Source organism: Odontesthes bonariensis, chromosome 6, assembly GCF_027942865.1.
Source record: "Odontesthes bonariensis isolate fOdoBon6 chromosome 6, fOdoBon6.hap1, whole genome shotgun sequence".
Taxonomy (NCBI): domain Eukaryota; kingdom Metazoa; phylum Chordata; class Actinopteri; order Atheriniformes; family Atherinopsidae; genus Odontesthes; species Odontesthes bonariensis.
In genome coordinates, this window is record NC_134511.1 from 35,643,484 (window position 1) to 35,661,288 (window position 17,805).

At 40.0% G+C, this 17,805-nt stretch overlaps 2 protein-coding genes across 2 annotated transcripts; both read right to left on the minus strand.

The window, feature by feature from the left end:
- Positions 1-317: 317 nt before the first annotated feature.
- npc1l1 (NPC1-like 1) lies at positions 318-11,910 on the minus strand. Its single transcript, XM_075469112.1, has 21 exons — positions 11,869-11,910; positions 10,114-10,275; positions 9,003-9,914; positions 8,596-8,889; positions 8,269-8,492; positions 8,083-8,183; positions 7,817-7,989; positions 7,329-7,457; positions 6,522-6,704; positions 6,306-6,420; positions 5,922-6,187; positions 5,637-5,726; positions 5,339-5,529; positions 3,442-3,569; positions 3,191-3,320; positions 3,052-3,107; positions 2,802-2,952; positions 2,427-2,658; positions 1,599-1,712; positions 1,277-1,439; positions 318-1,196 (listed from the first exon to the last, which is right to left on the minus strand). The coding sequence occupies exons 1-21, from the start codon at positions 11,908-11,910 to the stop codon at positions 985-987; spliced, it is 4,068 nt and encodes a 1,355-aa protein (XP_075325227.1). The 3' UTR covers positions 318-984.
- A 2,993-nt stretch (positions 11,911-14,903) lies between these two features.
- Positions 14,904-17,775, minus strand: nono (non-POU domain containing, octamer-binding). The gene has a single exon (XM_075468570.1). It carries the CDS (start codon positions 17,649-17,651, stop codon positions 16,338-16,340), a length of 1,314 nt encoding a protein of 437 aa, XP_075324685.1. The 5' UTR covers positions 17,652-17,775; the 3' UTR covers positions 14,904-16,337.
- Positions 17,776-17,805: the final 30 nt, after the last annotated feature.

A 17,805-nucleotide genomic window follows, 5' to 3' on the forward strand; every position in this document is an offset into this window, starting at 1 on the left:
TTAAAATGTTGAGTGTGACAATTATCAGTGAAACAGGATTCTTGCACAGTTTGTAATCTGCATCCAAGCAGTGCTTGCAAAACACTTGAGTAAAAAAGGCCCGAAGGTGCACCAAGGTCAGCAGACACAAGACCAGCTGCAACAATCCCAGTTGTTTGTTAAGCACTCTGAGGCGTCTACAAAGTGCTTTTGATCATTCAGACCCCTGCAAAGTAAGTAAACACCAAAGACATGGGCTGAGCAGATGTATTGTTTATGATTTTTTTTTCTTTTCACCTCTTCAACTCAACACAATGTAGAAAAAATGTTCCCTTTATTCATTTGTTAAAATCCTATTACGTTGGAAATATACAAAAATTTCAGCATAAATCAGCCATGGCTTCAGCAGTTTAGTAATTCAAGAACTTCGGCTTTAAACATTTTTTCCAATATAATGAAGACTTGCATTGATATACATTCGAGCGCTGGAGAAGCAGTTCCAGCTCACCACTTCCATTAAAAAAAAAAAAAAAATTCATAAAAATAAATTAAAAACATTTTAAAAACAAATAAACCGTTTTTGCATTATATTTGCATATATTTTCTATATGGATATCTGTTCATTTAATAAACATATTTACCCTTTCTTTTATGATTGCATATTTTACACCAAAACACAAAGAAACAATGCCATGAAATGCTGGAGTGTGTGGTCCTCTAAACATTGCTACTGTCAAATTACACATACAGAAAAATAATTATAGCCAGTACAAAAAAGAGGAGAAAGACAATATAAAATGAATGCTATTGCATCGGTTTCCAGTTGCGTTACTCCCAAAAAATATTGCACAATTGTGTGTTGTTATCTGTCCCACATGTCCAATGATGTTCATATGAAGCCAGATACATGAGTCCATGTTTGCTTTGTGCCCCTCTCCGTATCCAGCCCTGCTCCATATGTCACAGAGGTCTTCACTCATCAGAGCTTGAAAACAGTTTTTGTGCTCAGAAACGACCAATTCTTTCCTCCTTTTCAATAGATTGTGAAGGTGTACCGTCGTCAGCAGGAGCGTTTTTGTTTTCTGAGTGTGGTTCCTGTTTTATTTCATTGTGCTCATAGTTTACGTTATCATACATTTCTTTCATTTTACTCGTCATTTCAAGGTTTCTGTTCGCTTGCTGGAGCTGCAGAATCACTGCTTTATTAACACCAGGACCTGAAAGAGGGAAACACAGTCGGTTAGTGCTCACTCTTAGTTCCAACGCTCTGTTGCACAGAAAAGACAAATGTACCTACCAAAATAACTGAGCAGCACAGGGAGGAATATTAGTCCATGAACCATCCCCAGGAGTGTAATGACAAGATTTAAGCGGAAGAAGAAAATCTGGATGAGCTGCGCTTTGGCAAACGCCAGCACAAGGATGCCTGGCAGATTGGTCATTGCAACACCAGCGAACACCTTCAGGGTAAAAAAGGAACGTACTGAACTCAGGCAGCTGTTGCTTTGTGATGTGCATGACGTCCAGACTTAGACACTAACACTGATCTTTATCGCTCTAATTTTTGCTTCAGACTTTAGAAAAGAATATACACTGTCAGACTGGATAAGTTTACTCACTGCACTGCCCATATTGGCTGTGGCCTCCATGGCCCTTTCCACATGAGTGAGCTTAGTGCTGAGCGCAAAGGATCTTGTCATATGGGACACAAACTCCACAGAGATGCCCACTGCCTGCAAACATCAATAATATAAGTCAATAAAGTAAGAAATTTATATACAGTTTACATTTAAATGTGAAATATTCCTTTTTGGTTCTTCGCAGATGAAAGAAGTGATACTTTTAAGTTGTTATCTAATAAAAATCATCATATATGTTAGACCAAGAATAACATACAATATCATAAGCACATCACAATTAAAAATGATGGTGAGGTTTGCAAACATCTTGCCCTTCTTATTATATAACATCACAGATAAATGTTTATATAAGGAAAAAACAAATGAGTAACACACCAGCAGTTTGGCATCTAATCCTTTATAGATACAGGGCCCATGTGGGGAGACTGTGTTATTTTCTCTAGCAACAGTTTGCAGATGTGCAGACCCTGCAACTTACTTTTCTTTCACTTATTTAAGAATATTTACAGCTTAATGCAAAACCAAAAAGCTAAGGACACGACCACCTCCTTAAAAGCACAGTCTGCTCTAACCTTGTGTTTGTTTGAATTTAGACTCTGGAGGGAGGGACACGAGTTTCAGTGGGCATAAATCCAACTCGTGCCCCCAAGTGCAGGATGAATCATTCACCTTTTGCCCTAATTTTCCGGTAAATGATAAAATCCCACCAAACAAGGCCACAAAAGCACTCTTTTGTCATTGCATTCATTTAAAAACTCACAGTAGACTAACAGAAAACTTTAAATCACAATTAGAGACATATCTTACCGTGACCAAGTTGATTAGGGACACAGCATTGTAATCAATGCTCCATAATGTCATGACACCAACTGTATCCACAACAATCATGATTATGGTAAGCAAGTTGAGTAGTCCGGAGCGTAGATCCAAACCCAGCAGCAGGCAGCACACCACGAAGGTCGGCAGCAGACACAGGGAGATGTTGAAGAGTCCCTCTTGCACAATAGTCAGGTACTGCTCATAAAATACATTTGTTACCCTGAACAAAAAAAAAGAGATATGGATATAAAACTAGTGAGTGCATGTTTCAAAGAAACTACCCATTTTGCAGAGTTGTAGATACTAAATTACTTTTTTTTCTTGGAGGTCAGATGACATTAAAGAAATGAGGAAACTACGTACGTGTATGGAAATACTTCAAAGTCAGGTGAGGTGCCTGGAACTTTCCTCATGTCCATCGTGATGTCATCGGCCAGCACTCTGGACTTTTGCAGGGCAGCGGTGAACTCCTGCGAGTTGGTCAGAGGTATGTGGTAAGCCATGAACCGAGTGGCTGTGAGGAGCGGGGAAAGAAAGTTAATTCACTGTCAACATTGCTGCTTAAATGAACAGAACATCTGTGACTGCTTTGAGATGATATGAATTGACTTACCTATTATTTCTCCACTGTCATCTCTCACCACTGCAGTGTCATATGCTCCTAGGCCTCTGTTACAAGAGTTATAAGCTGTGAGATTGCTGTTTGCATGCTGTTTCATGTTTGTTAACATGTGCTGGGCAACAATACTCACCCTTTGGAGCACTGTAGGTCAGGCCTGTTGCCCAGGAAGTCAGGGAGGAAGCGGTTGAACTGTTCAGTAGTGGGCCGGATGACACCATTCGGAAAAGTAGCCATACACTTGCGTCCGCACAGGAAAGCAGCTTTTGAAGCATGCGAGCAGAGAAGGTGTTGATAAAGTTATGGTAATGACTTTCCTGATATGTGGATTTCCACGGCTAAGAATGTGTTTTGATTTGTTGTTTACTGAGCAATAATTCTTACATATGTTTGCAGGGCAGAAATCTCCTGCATTTGGGCCAAGGGTGTAGATGCGACAACATTTGGATCCAGGGTTCAACCAGTCAATGAAATCATCCACCCATGAGTTAGCAGGAATTGCCAAATATGATCTGTGGATCACACCATAGCCTACGTTAGACTATAAACTCTGGTATCACAGCAGAAGAGTCATTTTACTCCTATTGTCACCAAATCTCAGAAACAGTCCAAAAAACAATGTACCCAGATGATTCCTGATCGTTACATTGCTCTACATCCCTAATTCACACATACGTAGCATCGTAGCTTCTGTCAGTGGGTAGTGCATTATGGGGACTCATTTCAGCTGTGCATTAACATGTACTTGGTGTGAACAGCAGAGAGATGATGTCTGAGGGATTTTGGAAAAGTAAACCACATCTACTACAACCATGTTGTTTCTCATGTCATGAAACTAAAGTCCAGGGCAAAGGAAAGGGCACACGAGTCTTTAACAATATTTGGAGGTTTATGACATGGTTAATTCACCTACAATATCAAGCTTTGGATATGCAGACGGTACTTTAGCAGTGTTCAAGGGAGAAAATGCAATGAAATTATATTTAAAACACATATAACTTAATATTTAAGTAACTAATACTTGGTAGTCGGTGGGTACTATATCCCCAGTTGGAAAAAAAATTGAGCGGAAAGCTTCCTGAAGCTCTAGTTTGGAAAGTCTGAGGAGACTCACTGGCCCCACCCTGCAAATCCATCATGGCTATCCCATAAAAAGAGTATCTAATCGTTCGTTAGAATTTCTGTCATGTTCCGTCTTATTAAATCAGTCACACGCATAATGCTGTCCAAACTCTTTATCAGTGTACATATCTTATTATGTTAGTATGTGTATAATACAGCATAATGCCTTGATATGAGCCAGTATTGCTAATAATAGCTTGCTCGATCAGTGAGCAAATCTAACTTGTTTTATTAATGCAACGAGGAAGTGATCAGTACCCGTTCAAAGCTCTGGCTTCCTGGTTGGACTGCAGTGTGGCCAGGAGAGTTGTTTCACAGTTTATTTTATCCATGCTACAGTAAGCTAATGGTATGCTAGCTATCACTGTACATTTAGACTACTATATATTAATCTAGTCAAGTAGGAAGGTTTATATTAAAAATGTTCAAACTATTCATTTATTGGTTGACAGTGGTACCTGGTTTTATAAAAGTTAGCAGGCTACAAATAAATCTTGAGGAAGCATTTGAAAATGAAACCCCACCCTGTCTCTTTATTTTTTACGTTTTGGTATTCCCCCTCGATGACAAAAGCTTGTGCCAGCCATAAATTAGATCCACGATATATCTCAGTTATCTCAAAAAACAAAAATGTTGTTGACTATTTGATCTAATTCTTTAAATCTCATTTGATTAATCAGTGGAGGCCCTATATCCTGTATCCTCGAAGGTTTTATGATGTGTCACAGAGAGAACTTCCACATCAAAACTTGTGCTTAAACTGTACATCACAGTTAATGTGTCTGGCAGAGAAGATATCTGCAGGATGTTTTTTTAAAGAAGCAAAAATGCACCCAGTCCCTATATTTTGCCTGTCGTTATATAGGATATTTTGATTGTGTTTTCACTCTTCTTAGAACAATCAGTTAAACACACCATTTATCTGCTCTCTGTTATTTATGCAACTTAGTTTATCATTAACTAATCTGATTGGCTTCTTCGTTAGAAGTTGCAACTACGATATCAGTAGGTTCAAGGATATGAAAAATTCTGATAACGTGAAGGACACAGGAAGAAAAAGTGTCTTCATTGAGTCAAGGAAATGGATGATACAAAGTGCAGTAATAGATTTGTACTTTTTAGATATTAAAATGATAATAATAAGAACCCTTTTACTCACAATTCAGGGTGATTGGTTGCATACTGGATCTTCTGGGTCATTGAGAACTGATCACAGCCCACGCTGGAGCAGACTGCATTCATGCCTTCCACATTGGTGAAATTGAAGCCCCTCTTTGTAACGAAATAAACAGGAACACCGACCTCAAAGTACTTGTAGAGGTATTTGAAGTAGTCCAGCATATAAGAACCCTGTACAAAAAAAAAAAAGAAAACAGAATAATCTTTGTAAGGTCACATAAAAATTTGGGCTGTCTTGTTTTTATTTAAATAATCATGACTTAAGCTGTGCTTCGGACCTGTGGCATAGCGAGCTCCTGATCTAGACCCACTTTCACATTCAGCATGAGGAATATGGAGGCGCAGAACATGAAGATAAAAACCAGCATCTGAAGAGAAGGCAGAGTTGAGAGTATCAGCCAATATCCAGTCAAAACACCTCGATGGATCATGTGACAGTTTGACTTTTTATGAGAACAAGAACTTGTTTGTTTTAGTAGATTCGTGGTGGTTTTCAGCAGAGAACAGAGGTGGAGAATAACTGAACCAAACTTTTACAAATGTTAAGGAGTTAGTAAATTTACCACTATGATCCTGGTGTAGAAATTCAGCAGGACAGGGGCATAGTATTTCCTCATGAAGGGCAGTAGAAAACCCTCATTCGGCTTGTTGGGACGCTGTGTTGACACACTAACACAGCAGAGCAGTTCACAGCGATTTCTGTCTTGACGCCGAGCATCCAGTGACAGCAGCGCCACAAAGGCTGTCATCTGGAGGACAAAGTCCATGAGCACTGCCAAAGCAGCATACAGAGCAAAGGACTTCACTGCTGGCATGGTGGACAGAGCCCCTGTTTAAGAACAACAGAAACATGCTCTCAAATTAGGAAACTGTACAAAATTTCTGGTCAATTTGGGATGTTTCGTTTGTTTGTTTGTTAAAGAGATTTGAAAATAAAAAGTTCCTACCAAGAAAGAAACAGACAGATTCAGAGAGACTGCACAAGAGCATGCTGGGAGCTACGTGTCCAAGTACACGGCCAATTTGCTCCTCTCTGGTCTCTCCAAGCTTCCGTTCATCCCTCTGCAAGGATGGAAGGGTAAGGTCACGTTACTAATGATGAAGATCAGGATCTTAGTCAATCAGCAACACTGCGCATTCATGATGCACACTGATGTACCCACCTGGTACTCCAGAACAAAGATGAAAATATTGTCAGCTCCAACAGCAAGCACCAGGAAGGGCACAACCTGCAGGATGACCAGCGAGGACGGGAAACCGATCCATGAGTAGAAACCCATGGAGGACAGAACGGAACAGCCAACGACCAGGATCCCACCCAGACCCACCAAAAACTTGGAGTCCACCTACAGGACAAAGAGATAAGATTTCGTATTTTTGCTGTATCATAGTTTCAGGAATCTATAGCTTTATGGCTAATAAACCTACAGTACGTGTTCTACTGTCAAGATAAGTACCATACAGCTGACATTGCCTTGATATGGTAGCTTCTGCTTATCTTATACTGTACAGGATAAGCACTGTTTCATCATTTTTGCCTTCTCTAGTATTCAAAAATGCATGTTGTAAACTTCTATTTTTATGGCAAAATAATCAAGAGAAAGCACTAAACACAGCACTAAACACAATGTGCAACTGATGCTGACGGGAATGTCAAGTGTTTTGCAGGCATCTGACTTTTGGAAATTATGCTAAAATGTTAAAATTCAGTGGATGACCAAGGACATGAACATTTTCTTCCTGAGGAGAACACAAAGAAAGAGTCAAAACACTTTCATATAAGACTACAAAAGGGAAAAGACAGGGAATGAAGATGGTCGTTGGGGGCCAGAAGTGCCTGTGCAAAAATGGATGTTAATGCATTTGTCTGCATTAAAGTGGGAGACCAATAGACTGTAAGTGGTGACAAAAATCTGTGATTTGAGATACTGCAAATTAATAAAGCTAAACATGAACCTCTGAAGCCTTACCAATATGCGTTTCCATGAAGAGTACTCCCCCAGTGCCACAGCAATGTAAACAAAGATAACTGCATAGCTGATCATGAAGATGGGGATATCTTCTGCTGTTGTTCGATTAATTTCATCCTCCAGAGACCTCTGTGGACAGAAAGGGACCAGTGAGAAGTGAATGACTAGAGGCTAAGGTCAGAGAGTGCTGTGATAGAGGAAGAGGAAAGAACTCAACACTCCCGTCAGAAAAGCTACAACAACAATTCTTTATCAGCATGGCTATTGATACCAGTAATCGTTTTGTCTGATATGAGACATTTGTAGGCAGGACGGAAAAGAGAAGACTGAGAAAGACGAGTAATGACAACAGAAGTCCCTTGTCAGACTTAGATTAGGGACACTGACCTTACATGTTTATGATCCTAAAATCCTAGACCCCCCAGTTTATCCTGAATAAGATGCCTTGCATCAACTATTCCCATAATCTTTTGGGTGGATTACTGTACCTCTGCCATGTATGCAAAGGTGAAGTTAGCCGATGGGTTCTTCTGATAGTCCTGGACAATTTTAAGAAACTCTGTCTCCCACTGCAAAGCCACTTTGAACTTTAAGTTTGAGCGAACATAGTTGTTGAGCGAAAAGGTCAAAATGAGAGCCTCGGCACTGGTGTAGTCGTCATCTGGGAAAAGCAAGATATACAATGTTCAGGTGATTTAGAAACAGCTTACTTGTGTCTTATATGTAAAAGACTACGGCGCTGAAAGCTGCTCACTGTTATAGCCTCCGACAGCTAGAAATGTGAAGACCGGAGCTCCGTAATCAGCCATGCAGCTCAATCCTAAATCAGTGATGTCTTTGAAGGACAGTGGAGAGCTTGAAAAAATGGAAGGCTGTGTCACTGAATGTGGGTTCATGGACAACTACAGATACATTCCGGAGTTTTTTAATGAATACTTACTTGAGGCAGTAGATTAGGTGGTCTCTCCAGTCTACCTCTTTGGTCTCTCCCAGCTCAGTCATATTCACTTTAGCATTAATGTTGTCCAGGCTATTCTGGAAGTACTGTGGCAAGCTGTTTACTGCACAGTCCGTCAGGGAGGGGTTGGATGGGTTCAGTGGTGCGTAACACACATCTTTCAGACTTGCTGTGCGGTTCAGATCCTCTGACCAGAACTCAATTTTCTAAAAAACAAAGGCATAAAAGATGCATAATTGAGCCCGAATAATCTAATTTACTTTTTAAAATCTTTGTCAGCCATCAATTTTGACCACGAGAACTTCTTACCTGTATTTTGTTCTGGAGCTCCAGCAGCTCAATGATGAGATCTTTGGATATAATCCCACTGAAATTCTGTGGTCCGAACAGCAGAGACTCATAAATGTGTCCTTTTCTGCCCGGTGCTGTCAAGATCAGCTGGTTTGTCCTGAAGAAAGGGGTAAAGTGTATGTCGTGGAAGTCTTTCTCCTGGCGGGCCCGGCTTTGGGGAGCAGACCACAGCTCAACTGGATCGGTGGTGAGCTCAATGGACTTGAGGCCAGCAGAGAGAACAGCCACAACTACAGCCGAGATCAAGAGCACCTTAAATGAAGATAAAATATTGGTGAAAAATATCTTCTCCATCCGGCTGAAAATGGATACACTTTGAGAAGAAGTTCAACAAAAGTTATGGAGCATCTCATCGGCTTGCTTACCGTGAAAGGAAAAGTGGCTATGACTGTTCCCCAATTCTGAAACTGTGAGCTCAGGAAAGCTTGAGCAGCCAAGCTGGTCCTATCAGCACAAGTAACCTCTGATGGCTGTATGACACGCTGCATGACATTGTTACTGTTCTGATCTTTGCTTTTACCAATTCTTTTCCCTCTCTCTTCATCCTTTGCTTTTTTAGACTTCACCCAACTAGAGACAAAGAGGTAGAGCAGGAAGCTGAGTGTCAGGAGGCAGAGTAAGATAATAGAAATCACAAGGAACCCGTCTGTCCCCAACAATCTGAAGGGCGTAGGGGGCAGCGGGGGAGGTGGCACACTCGGACACGAGTATTCGCAGTCCTGGCAGGAGCAGATCTGACCACCTGATGGCGTGGTCTCATTGCACCCCAGGGCACGTCCATTGTAAGGAACAACACCTTTTGGCAGTCCTGCAGTGTCGCCATCTTTAATTAATCGGAAGTCAATGTCAAGTGGAGCAAGGCCATTACTGGAGTCTCCCTGAAAATCATACCAGCGCTGGGGGGTGCACAGCTTGGCACCATACCGACCACACATGGTGGAGATTGCAAAGCCCCCTGTGGCTGGGATCCTGACATTTTTACAAGACTGGAAGGCGGCATCTGCGAAGGTGGTGCTGAGATATGCCTGATAGGCTACCACGGCCTCATTCGTCCTGTTCAGGTAGGTGACGTTCATGACTTTTGTGATGTTTACCGACAGCGTCTGGTTCGGGCTGCAGGTGTTGATGCAGTGCAGGTGGGCAAAGTTATCAGCACAGGACGGGCAGCGGATCAGGACGGCTTTGGACAGGGTCAGACTCTTTTCCAAAGATGAAAGCTGGTTTTTGGAGCAGCAGGCGTACGTGTTGCCCTCTCCACGATCCAACATGGGACACACCTGCAGCAAGAGCAACATATATTATATAACTTGACAAACTTAAACATAAGCTCAATTCTTGCGAAAATTCCTTTTTTTAATTTTTATTTTGATAATTTTTCATATTGTCAAACTAGTTGATTAATAAAGAGTACAAATAACCAATTATACCGTGTTTTATTCAGCCCTATTTTGTGCCCCACTCAAATGATCAACAAACCTGTTTGAGCCTGCTGTAGTGTTGTCCGCTGACGGGTCGGGCGGGGCCATAATTGAGACAGGGGACAATAGGAGAGATGAGGGTACCTTCTAAAGAAGGGTTGAGACCACACTCCTCATAGAAAGCACAGTATCCAGGCTGATGTTGGGCCTCTGACAACATCTGTACACAAGACAGATCTATTAGAAATCATCACAGAAGACAATATGACAACTACTACTGTTAAGTATTGACATTAATAAGTAATTAATTTGAAATATTTTCTAAAGAGTTTAGTATCTATTTTCCACTATCAGAAACGTAATCATGAAAAGAACCAATGAATGTCAGAGCTGTGTCAAGAGTGACTTTTGCGCTGTATCATGTTCTGCAGTCTCGGCTGCTTAATACCAACAGCCAGCTGCTATGAAATGTAGGCTGTTCAAGTAGGTTCAGCTTACTCAAGGCTAATTACAACAAAAATAAGTAATTACAGAGAACGATAGCAATTTTCATACATGAAGTACCAATAATTTCATTTTTATATAATAAAGAAGTTGTATATGAAGTATTTGTAATTGAACAGTTTACAGACTTTCCGTGTAGTCCCTTTGTTTGATTTTGATTATATTCATTTGTCCATTTATTCCTGATAAGCAGCGTAACTTTCACTAAATTTCATCATTCCTGTTTATATACAATTTATGACTGAATATTTCAAAAGTCCAAAGACTCTTAGAACAAAGTCAAATTCATGTGAAAACAGAATGCATTCATTCAACCAGGTCAGACTTATTTACAACCATCTAAATAACAAAAGTGAAATTACTCAAGAGTTTGAATTTCAAGCCATACTTGTGCTGTACTTTAATATTTTAATTTCATAGTACTTTTCTACTTTGGTGGCAGTGTATTTCCAATAGAAACATCCATACATTTATTTAACTGTTAAATTGACAGAAAAAGGAATCTATAAAATATAATATAAAGAAATATAAGCCACCTGTCGGCATAGGATGAGAAAATTCAGTCGGATATTAACACATCAGTAATCATCAGCCAAAGTCAAACACAGACTTCCTGATAGAGCCCATTTTCATGTGAAATACTTTTACTTTAGTCGCACTTTACTCAAACTTAAATAACTTTACTTAAGTAAGGTTTGTATGTGTTGGTTTTTACATGTAACTGGATGGTTTTAAATTGTGACACTGGTATTGTTTTACTTCACTAAAAGCGCTAAGGACTTTGAAGTAAGCACCACCACTGCTTCCCTCCTCTCTCATTTTCGCTCTTTCCTGAAAGCAGGAAATCAAATCCTGTACTCTGCAACAGACCCGATACGGATGACTAACAAAACCACAGAAGACGTTTTAAGAATTTCCAAGTGACTTATCAGGCGTCTTCTGCCACCATGGACACACCTTTAGCCTTGGCTTTGGAAACAAAGATGTGGAAAAGCAAAGGAAGGACAGATTTTTGCTCACATTTTTGGCGCCATGCTTCTGTTCATTACTGAAAGTTTGACATATACATTCAGTATTTGAAATCAACAAAAAATAAATGTTGTATTGTAGTCATTGTCTTCTACTTTTCAATCTTCCTCACAGAAACCAATCAGGTAAAGACCTTTGGAATTTTGGGAGGGAAATAAAGGCAAATCACGGGTATTATAAATGGAAAAAGAGTGCAAAATTATTGCAACAGAACAGTACACTACAGTCTTAGGATTTACCAGGTTCATTACCTAAATTTAAAAAAAATAGTGTTACTTACCAAACTAGCCAGAAGAGTGATCAGGACTGCAACATGGACCATGATTCCTGTGTATGTTTAAGGATCAGAACTATCTCAGTCTTCAGTTATAGTACACTGGGGTGTATAATAATCACTGTTGTTCTATATGGAGACACATTAGGCAGAGAAAGCAAGATGCACTCAGTGATGGAAGTCCTCTTTCTCCTATCATCTATCTTTCTCACAATGAGAGGGTTGGGAAGAAAAAACACCAATACTCGTCCAATGTCATCCCGCCTGTGATGTCCCACCCTTCTTATCTGGCGTGATTCGACGGCTGACCAATGATCGCTGTGGAGGATCAATTTCTCAGTTTGATCATTAACATGGGGCCGATTGTGATACGGTTGCTGTGGTGATTCCAAGCAGCTTTGAGAAACTATTAGGGAGAATCCAAAATGACAGCCTCGCCATATTTTGATGTTTCAAATCACAAACTGTTCCTGACCATCTTTTCGAAAATAGATTTTAGAAAACAGTTTTTTTAAAATGTATCTATTGTTGTTAGGGTAGTGTATGTGTAAACATGCAGGGCACAGCACAATCTATAGATCTGAATATGACCTTTAGACCAACGTCTTCTCTAAGTGACGCTGCTGTATGCAGCCCATCTGATACTTAAGGTGCAGAGTGTTATATATAAACGGCATCCCTGAATCCCAACATGCTTCTTTAAGATAAAGATTATTTTCTAAAGATGTTTTTTTAATATCCCTTAAGTCCACCGACAACTTGTTGACAGTAGCACGACAGGTTGCCAAAACAACATAAAAAAATCATTCCCTGGATCACATCCCTTCCATTTAAGCTCGAATTTGTAATTAATGCCGTTATCATAAGTCAAGGCCATTGCTGAGATACAGCTGACAATTGAGGCTTCATAGTTATACCACAGGATTATCTGAGCAATCAGGGCGAAGGTGCATACGCGCTGACATTTCTGATAAACTGAGATGGTGAAGAAGACAAGACGAAGTGGGGCAGATATGGTTATGCTCTTTCATAAGCTGATAAGTTGAACCAGCTAAGGAAAGACAGAAATGTGGAACTTTATATACAAAATCCCGTTGCAGATGGCAGTTTATAGATTTCAAACCAGAAGGATTTATCAGCATGACTATCAGTTTATCTACAGTTTGCTGAGAAATTTTAGTATTTTATAACCATCCACATGATTCCAATGCAGAACTTAAGCGTAAATAACAATAACAAAGTAATGATAAAAACAAGTTTTATTATTTTTTTTTAAGTATCTATTCTTATTGATTTTGTGACACTTCGTACTCCTGCATTTTTCTTATTTTTCTTTTAAAGTGACAGATGGCGAATTCTCTCTCTGGCTTTTTTTGAGCGCTATCTCTACTTTTGGGAAGGGCTCTGCCCACTCATAAAACATTGATTCAAACATGACACAAAATTAATAAGCTTCTGTCATACTACCAAAGCTAACGCAGGACGGATTAAATTGACACGCTGCAGTTTCCGTGTAACCCTGAAGATCTAATTCACACAGAGTAACGTTTTTGCCAACCAGGATGACAAAACTTGAGTTGAAACTTGAGGAGTGAAAAACAAAACGTTTGGGAAACTAATTCTATCAATGGACAACTTTATCATTATTAACACAGTGGGGTGATAGTCTTCCTAAAGCACTACTGAGGAATCAGTTGTTTCTTCTAGAGAAGAATTAAACAAACGAGAATGTATTTTTACAGTATGTATTGTGTTTAAATATCATTCCATAATTCCTCTGTTACAATGCTTATAATTATAACATTTTAATAATAAAAAAATGGGTCCTGACTTGTTGATTGCTGTGAGACTGAATGGCTAACCACGGCGTCATCTTGTTGCTCCAAGCTCCTGATACATCATTTAGAAAGAAAGTTAAAAGCTACTGTTGAACAATTCAATGTTTTAATTTCTGATTCGGTCATTTACTTTCACCTTCCCAAGCTGCTCAGCTGTTTAAATTTCTTAAAGTAAAGAATTAAAAAGTTTTATTTTTTAAGAGCAGTAGTACACACCCCCCCCCGCCCCCCCCCTGCCAATGTTTTACAGCTTACAGTACATCACCAAGTGACCATAATACAATAGATTATTGTTCAAATTGCACTGTAAAGACCAAAGTTTGTAGTGTAGAAAAGGCTTTTTATGTTGGACCTGCTATTAAAAGCAGACTGGAATTGAAGTTGTGGGTTTTGCATCTCTGAGATTCTCCTGACTGACTTTTCTAGTGATTTAAGAGGTGATATCTTCTCAAAACTTCATTAAACTTTCAGTTCCAACTAAGAAGTGACATTTATTTTCATCATACGGCGCTTTAGAGAAACTATGTAATTCAACATTGTTATAAGGTTCTTCAAAAATAAAGTAATCCAATGCTATGATCATTTATCTTCTGGTTTAATTATATTTGATTTGATTGAATCGCATTGTTGTCCTGCTCCAGTGGCATCTATGTCCATGTGGATTAATTATTAAATATATCAACGTGCCATGAGATAACTTTAACTCCTTACGCAAAGTTATCTGGAAATCTTTCTTTTCTTTTATGAAACCACCGCCTTGTGTTTTTTTACTGCATATGACTGTGCATAAATCCAAATAGATGAAAGATGAAAAAAGAAAAACCTGTGATTAAGTTTTTAAATCAATTACATTTTTCCCTACTGTACCAAATCTATGAACCAGCTAAAACCGTGCATTAAGGAATTCATTTTAAAAGTGTATTAGATTTACTGCGTGTCATATGCACACCTGTTCGGTACAACATTACAATACATGTTACATAAAAGATTCATAGTTCTACTTATTTTTACTGTTTTGATCAAGGTCACTTCTCCTTATTTGCAGACCCCTCCTTGACATTGTTCTCATAACCTGTGGAGACAGAAACCTGTGCTTCTTGAAATGTGCACTGATACTGAGCTGCATTTTGTCTCGTCAATGCTGCTTAAAGGATGAACATGAGTGTTCATTTCTCATCCTGGCAAAGTCAAAAGAAAACAAAGACTTAATATCATTTAAGTCGTTCTAACTCAATCAAAGAAGTTGCGGCAGGCTGGACGAAAAAAAAGTCTGGATCTATTCAAGCTTTAGTTACAAACACAGACATCCTCCATTTATTTATATATTCAGACATTGTAGAATAGCTCAATAACGAATTCATAATTTTGTAGAACGTATGTGTGTAGATTTCAGAAGTGGGTGCTTGAAAATCTTGGATTTGAGATATAAAAAAACAAGTCTTAGGTAGAAAGCTGTGAAAAAAATCTTGTTTTCAATCCTTCTGTGTGCAGATCTCACATGTCGATAACTTTCTTCTCTTCATTATCAAATGCTTATCAATTTTTATTTATGGAGCACTTGCTATATCATTGGGCGAGCTGACATGATGAGCCTGACTTCTTGGACTCTGATAAGAATGAATGATAGTTTCCGTATAGAGGTCTCGTTATCAGATAAAAAAACGTCTGAAAGCCTATAAACCTTTTACATGATAATCCTATAATATTTCTAAACCCAAACAGGTTCATTCTATAGGAGCAACATCAAGATGTTTTGACATATGACCGACTAAGCCACTTGATTTGAATTAAAAACAGGCATGACATGTTCTGGTTTTGTAAGCCAGCCTCCTAATGAGCAAAAGAATGAAACTAAAAAGCAGATTTTATGTTTGTTGCTGGCCATTTTCTTGATATTAAAATAAACACGAGCCCGTGCCCAGCAGTTGCTTTGCTTTCTGACTCCTCAACAATTTGCATCATTTCTCAGCAGCTAACAAAATAACTAGCTTAACTGAATTTCAACAATAACAACCACAAAATAACAGTCTGAACACCTTCCTAACACTCGCTTCTCACACTAAATGAGCAGCAAATTTAGAAAAGCAGGAATATTAGCTTGTGTTGCTCATTCTTTAAAACCTTTTTTGTACTTGGTCCTGCCCGAAACCACTCAGGTCAAGCGGCTAATATGCAACAATCACGTGCCACACAAGTACCAGGTCATCGTCTTAGAAGCATCAGCATTCCTACGCCTCATAACCATGAAACAGAGATACAATCAAACCATTCTGTTTAGTGAATAAAACTAAGCTTGCAGAGATGAGAAATCTTTGCCTTTGCCCTAAAGATCTTGCGTTTATTTTTTTAATGAAACCATTCTCGTTAGGGAACCATGTGTTTATTCCAGAAAAGTTAACATATCCAGGACAAAGACATTTACTATCCCTATAAAAACAACACATCGATGTGAGAAATAATGTAAAATGCATGGCTCATTTGGAAAGTTTTGACATATTAGTTCTAAAACAACTCAACAGTACAAATAAAAAGGTACAAAAAAAAATACATGCAACTTTCAAAGTTCCAAAGTAACACCCACTACCTTAAACTTACAAGTACAGTGAGTATGAAAAGCAGGAAAAATAGGTTCATGATTCAAAATCTGCGCTGCTTGTTATAGTCTCCAGGCCCTGGAAGGCCTCTGGGGAAGCCACCCTGGCCTCCTGGCATGTTGTTGTTTCCAGGCCCCGACATCATTGGAGAACCCTCAGGAGTCATGGCAGCTGTACCGGCAGGTACAGTTCCGCCCAGAGAATTTCTGTTCATTGACATCCCATGGCCACCCATGTGCATCCGCATGTCTTGCTCTCTATTTTCAGGAAAATTGCCCCTGAAGCCCTCCTGCTGCCTCTTCATCATCTCCTCGTTGCGCAACCGCAACTCTTCCTCTCTTCTCCGGCGTTCCTCCTCCTGCCGGAGCTCAGCCTGCTTCCTCTTTTGCACCTCTTGACTGTGAAGCTCCTCCATCCTCCTTAGCTCTTCCTGGCGCCTCAGTAGGTCTTGTCTCATCAGCATCACCTGATGCTCATGTCTAGCTGCCTCCATCTCAGCCTCCAGCTTCTCCTGGGCCTCTTTCATGTTGCGATCAACCATATCATACTGCTGCTTCTCCATCTCCATCAGGGCTTTCCAGCGCATGGCATATTCATACTCAAAGGAGCCAGGCTGAGCAAATCGCGGTGGCTGCTCACGCTCTTTATGATACTGCTGGTTTTTGTTAATTAACTTTTCTGACAGTCCCTCCTCTTCATCGAACTGCTCCATAGGTTCCACTGTAATTGGTCGAGGAAAAGCTGTGAGAAGATAGGCACCTTCACTACACTTATCCAAAGCCTTCCTTGCAGCCGGCTTTGATGTGAACTCCACTATTCCCTTCCCCGAGGGCCTCCCTCGGTCATCCACGATCACCACGGCTCTTTCTATCTGACCGAAGACAGCGAAGGCCTCTTCTAGGAGCTCGTTAGACACAAACTCTGGCAAATTCTTCACAGTTAAAGCAGCACCGTGCGTTGCAAACCTCACCCGAATGGGCCTGCCTTTAAACACAAAATCATCCAGCTCGGCTCTGGCAATCTCTGCAATGATTCTTGTCTCCAGACGGATGAATCCAAAACCTCTATCCTTGTTGATAAAAATTTCACTTGCTTTACCATATTTGTTGAATAGCTTTTCCAGCTCATCCTCACTAACCCCGGTCGGTAGGTTTCCAACGAACAACCTGCTCCGCTGAGTAAACGTTTTCTCCCCGGGCTTCCTGAAGCTCTGCAGGTCCAGGGTTAAGGCCGCATTGGGGTTGGTCTGCTCACTTGACTCCGGCTGCTGGCCATTGCTGTTGGGTCCTTCGTTTCTAAAGTAGTCTCCCTGACGGTTATGGCCATGGTTATGTTGAGGGCCTCTGTTTCCTTGCATTTTTGTAAAATAAGTAAAATACGAGCCGGCAACTTGTTCAATAATAGCAGCAAAATGTTAGCAGACGGTGGCGCACAAAGAGCTGCGAAAATGGCGACTCTACGTGCTGCCGCGACGCTATTGTGACCTCAATTCGGTGCGACATATGGATTCA

Excerpts from the sequence above, each read along its gene's own strand:
- npc1l1 (XM_075469112.1), bottom strand. The coding sequence starts at position 11,910 with ATGGTCCATGTTGCAGTCCTGATCACTCTTCTGGCTAGTTTG. Across the intron at positions 6,188-6,305 it reads ATCTGTCTGTTTCTTTCTTG|GGGCTCTGTCCACCATGCCA; the intron begins GTAGGAACTTTT and ends GTTCTTAAACAG. Across the intron at positions 2,659-2,801 it reads TTTGAAGTATTTCCATACAC|GGTAACAAATGTATTTTATG; the intron begins GTACGTAGTTTC and ends TTTTTTGTTCAG.
- nono (XM_075468570.1), bottom strand. The coding sequence starts at position 17,651 with ATGCAAGGAAACAGAGGCCCTCAACATAACCATGGCCATAACCGTCAG.